At 36.4% G+C, this 5,142-nt stretch overlaps 1 protein-coding gene across 1 annotated transcript; it reads left to right on the top strand.

Annotated features, from left to right (window-relative positions):
• The first annotated feature begins 1,503 nt into the window (after positions 1-1,503).
• Positions 1,504-3,696, top strand: LOC111395569 (uroporphyrinogen decarboxylase 1, chloroplastic-like). Its single transcript, XM_023021608.1, has 3 exons — positions 1,504-1,938; positions 2,437-2,721; positions 3,385-3,696. Exons 1-3 carry the CDS (start codon positions 1,612-1,614, stop codon positions 3,679-3,681), a joined length of 909 nt encoding a protein of 302 aa, XP_022877376.1. The 5' UTR covers positions 1,504-1,611; the 3' UTR covers positions 3,682-3,696.
• The last annotated feature ends 1,446 nt before the right edge of the window (positions 3,697-5,142 follow it).

A 5,142-nucleotide genomic window follows, 5' to 3' on the forward strand; every position in this document is an offset into this window, starting at 1 on the left:
CACTTCTCTTTTACTTTTTTTTCCCTTTTGCTCATATGCTTGGATTTACGAGTTTTTATGTGTATACATAGACAATAAGAATGACGAGGGAGAGAAGCACAACATCACGTCAACTCGACCTGGTTATGTAGATGGATGAGTTGTCGATTAGGCATTCTTTAATAAGGGTATAATTCACATTTTGCACTTCATTAAGTAACAAACAGACCTCTTTTAACAATAAATAAATAAAAGGCCTTTTTAACCCTTGAAAAGGGCCTTTGAAAAAAAAATAAAAATCCCTATGTTAATTCTGACTTTAGGGCTCCTAGTAATCACGAGGGAAAATTTAGAAATTTTAGGTGCTTGCTTTTTTCTTTTTTCGTAAGATGTGTTGTGTTGTGCATGTGACTTATATAGAGTGGAACATAGGTCCTGGATCAAATGGGCCGATGTCGGTACGGTATTGGGGTATTTTCTATACGGGCCTTAAAGTCTTATATGGGCCCAGGTTAGGGTTAGTATAAATAATATGTTGTAACCCTATTTTTCACTACTGAATAAAGAAATCTCCGCTTCGCTCTCGTGGATGTAGGCACACCATCGAACCACGTAAATTCTTGTGTTGATTTTCTTTTTTCATCTCTTTAATATTGCGCATAAAATCCAACATGTTGAATCATTTGTGGGGGGAAGTAACTGGTTGTAAAGAATAGTGATAACTTCTACTATAATTGCTTTTGAGAAATTTCATTTAATAATAGAATAAAAAAGTCTCCCCTTTTACTTATAGAAATGAATCTGATGGAATAACCCGTAAGAAAATGATCAGTATATACTCTACCCTAGATCTAGATACATATGGAATCAGGCCTTGTTGAGTTGACTGTATACTGGTCATGATATGTAAGATTTACAGAGTAGGAAAAGGGAACTTTTTATCACTAAATCACCTTGTCCATTCATTAATATCGTTTCTTTAATCACTGCTCTTCACATTTCTTTTTCTTGTGAGTTAATTTTGCTTTTATCACGGTCTTTGATAAGTGCCGTTTCAGGGTTCTGTACAACATCATTTTAAGCTATCATGATAGAAAATTTCTCTTGTTGATTTTTGGGCATAATAGTTGAACCTCAATTATTAAAAATTATGTGAGATAGGCTGATAACTTTAGAGGCTGAACTGAAAAACACGTCATTGATGAATTTCATTTCTCATCACACTGAGACTGATTTAGTGTATGCATCCAGTGCAAAGCTGATCAACATTGAATAGAGATCAAGTTAAGGATGATATTCTTGTTTGCATGGATTATTTAATTGATTAAAATGAGTTTCAAAAATCAACTAAGAAGATTCTTCGCCGCTTGTAATAAAAGAAAATTGGGGTAGGGCTTTCTGAAATCTGGTTGACTTGATGCTGTCTTCGTTTGAACCTTTTCTCATCTGGCATTTAAGTTGATCTAGCATTTTAGTTGTTACCAACTGAATGATTTACAATTTTGGAGATCAAGTTTGCTTTCCAGAGTTGAAGGTTTCTCATTTCATCTACTCATATGCATTTTGTGGAGTTTAGATCCACTTTTGGTCAAGGCTGCAAGAGGTGATCGAGTTAACCGACCTCCTGCCTGGATGATGCGTCAAGCAGGAAGGTATATGGCTGTTTATAGAAAGCTTGCAGAGAAATACCCATCCTTCCGGGAGAGGTCAGAGACAACCGATCTTATTGTGGAAATTTCTTTGCAGCCTTGGGAAGCTTTCCGACCTGATGGAGTTATTATTTTCTCTGATATACTTACTCCACTACCTGCTTTTGGCGTGCCGTTTGACATAGAAGAGGTGCGTGGTCCAGTAATTCAGTCTCCTATTCGCTCTGAGGAGGACTTGAAAACTTTGCACCCAATTGACTTTGAGAAACTACAATTTGTTGGAGAATCTCTTAGGATATTGAGGAAAGAGGTACTTCCATAGTTCTTACCACCTGCTTTTTAAAAGATAATTCATGCTAATAGCTTCACACTAGTTTTCTTTAACACAGTGTAGCTAGGTAGCACCAACACAAACACGAGTGTTGGATACAGCATTCACGGACACGCCAACATGAAAATTTTCAAACTATTAACGATACGACACATCCCCGGTACACTGATTCAAATAATATTAATTTTTTCAATTTTTATGCCTTATATTGTGAAGTAATTTTATTTTTGTAAACTTTGGCATCTTGTTAATGTATCAACAACATCCCGGTGTGGCGGCAATGTATTTCTTGACTTGTCAGAAATGTGTCAGCCACGTGTCAAAACATAGAAAACTGAAAAATAATTTGGACACCGCACCTGGTGCTTCCAACATGGGTCTGACACTGACTTACCTGGTGCTGGGAGGGTGTCTGTGCATACTAGCAGTGTAAAATTTCACTTATATATTTGAACAACTTTTTTAATTCTATGTAAGGTCGGTAAACAAGCAGCAGTTCTAGGTTTCGTGGGAGCTCCGTGGACGATAGCTACATACATAGTAGAGGGGGGAACAACACGCACGTATACAACAATAAAGAGCATGTGCCATACGGCACCACATGTATTAAGGGCTCTTCTGTCTCATTTGGCAAAGGCTATAGCTGAATATATCATTTTCCAAGTGGATGCTGGAGCTCATTGCATACAAATTTTCGATTCATGGGGTGGACAATTGCCACCAGATATGTGGGAACGCTGGTCTAAGCCTTACATTGATGAGGTGACTCAGATTTACTTTACTTTGTTTTTCTGGGTAAATATTTTCTGTCCCAACCCTGTGTTTGAGTTTTTGTGCTTCTCCCTTTTCCTCAATGCTTTGGAAAACCCTGGTGGGCAGTTGGTGGAATTGGGGAGCTCAATGGGAAAGTCCAATGTCCTGTTGAGCTCTGGCCATAAGTTGCTTGTTGCTCTAAATATGAGAAGCTTGGATTATACTGGTTTGTTGTTTGTATTTAATCACTTGCACACATGAAGATTTGTATGCTTCATTCTTCTTGCTGTTTAGTCTTATGAAGAATTGCTGTGTTTTTCACTCAAAAAACGTGGGTTAGATTCTAAGGTCTGCTAAGTTTTACTGAATCAACAGGCCAGATAAAAGAGTTACAGATTAGTTGCTCGATATAGGATGTCTGTAGAATCTTAAAACGAGGGATACCTCGAAGTGAGAAGTTCTATGCTGTTGCCATCATTGTCATTGTCATTGTCATTGTCATCTTCTTTGTTATATATTTTTTGTTTTTTTGAAACTATCTGGTTTCCGATGGGACATTTAAATATAGCTGGAGGACGTTTGGTGTGAAGGCTGTTATCTTTATCTGTTGTGGAATGCAATCTAGAAGTTCCATCTTTTCCTTTTTGAACACCTCCTAGTTTGTGAGTGCAGATAGTAAGTGTGGTTAAAAAGAAGTGTCCTCAAACGCCAATTGTGCTCTACATTAATGGAAATGGTGGACTACTTGAACGGATGAAGGGAACTGGAGTTGACGTGATTGGGCTTGACTGGACAGTGGATATGGCAGATGGAAGGAAGCGCCTGGGAAGTGATATCAGTATCCAAGGAAATGTCGACCCTGCTTACCTATTTTCTCCTCTTACTGCCTTGGAGGATGAAATTAAAAGGTTTGTCAGTCATTCTTATGTCTTTTCTGGTGTTCATTATTTGTGGCAGTTAACATTATAGCAAGGCCCCTGTCAATGAACCAGAAGAAACTGAAGAAAGTTCTAATATAATAATATGACATTTATTTTAATATTCAATTCTTATTCGGTAGCAGGGTCCCACCCAAATGTGCATATGTAGTGGCGAAAAGGTGGGGGGGGGGGGGGGGGGGNTTGCAAGAAGCTTGAAGTACGATGCACAAATCGATTGTAACCTGGTTGGGGCATCCAATTTGGTGGCTTGAAACCTGAAACTTCGTAAAACAGAATTGAAAGTTTTGTTGTACAAATAGTTAGAAATCTCCAGTTAACTAAGCAGATTCTGCAGCATTGTAGTTTAGTTAATATTTAGCCCTGTCAAAGCCATGAGGTTGTTTACATTCTCGGATGAAAACCTTGAGAACTATATTCTTTGTATTAGCTAATTGGTTTATTCAATTCAGTTCTAATTTGCTAATGGGTGCACAAAATACATCATTGATAGTTTGATTACCTTTTCTGTGTACTAGTTTATTGATGATTAAGATTTCCCTTTCAATTAGGAAAATTTAATCATAGTGAGGTTTGAATCTATTAAAGAAAATGTTGGTAAACATGTAAATGGAAGAAATGAGGACGTTAAGACAGCTGCACTACGGGAAGGTGGTAACAACCGAATGATAAAAAGGAGCTTGATCTTTGAATTTGAACTCTTTTAAATTCGATTCACATTTATGAATATCATCGTAGTCATTGTGGATTATCGGCGTTTAAGGTCAAAGCAAAAATCGGAAAAACTCGAGAACAACTAGAAAACCTTGCAAGACAATAAAAGAATAAATCTAAATCGATCTCCATTCAAAGCCCAGAGAATATTAGTAATTCAAACAATCAATATATATACTAATTTTATTTATTTATTTATTTTTGTAAAACAAGGATTTACTTAACTAGTATTCTTTTGTAGTGTTGTTACATTCCAAATGAAGGACTCAACTTTATCCCAGGTTGGTACACAAAAGATAAAGTTAGTATCACAGGTTAACCTTTTGTTGGCATATTAGCAGCAGAAGAAAAGCTGATGATAGGCACACCATCAAGAATGAGACAAAAAGTGTGACTAGGTTCGTGTCCCTTCAAAACCTAGATATCTAGCTACCATAATAATGTTGTTAGGAATTAATTTTCCACTATAGTTTTGTTTTCCAATATTTACATCATTTGATCTTCAACTTTCTTGAATACACATGCATAATTGTTAGAAAACATTTTTTTTTTTAACAGAAAAAGTCATTTGCAAGTAGTGTACGATAATATTATTAAATATTCAATTGATTGATATGAGGTTATCGAGAAAAAAATTTATTCATTTATCTTTATACGTATACAGACGGGGTGGGGTGAGGTGGGGATTCCAGCTGCTAAATTGGAGACTCATTATGAAGTCTATGATTAGAAATAGGAAAGTTGAAAGAATCTACAAATTAAAAATGAATGCCAAAGT

Source organism: Olea europaea, chromosome 6 (assembly GCF_002742605.1).
Source record: "Olea europaea var. sylvestris chromosome 6, O_europaea_v1, whole genome shotgun sequence".
Classification (NCBI taxonomy): Eukaryota; Viridiplantae; Streptophyta; class Magnoliopsida; order Lamiales; family Oleaceae; genus Olea; species Olea europaea.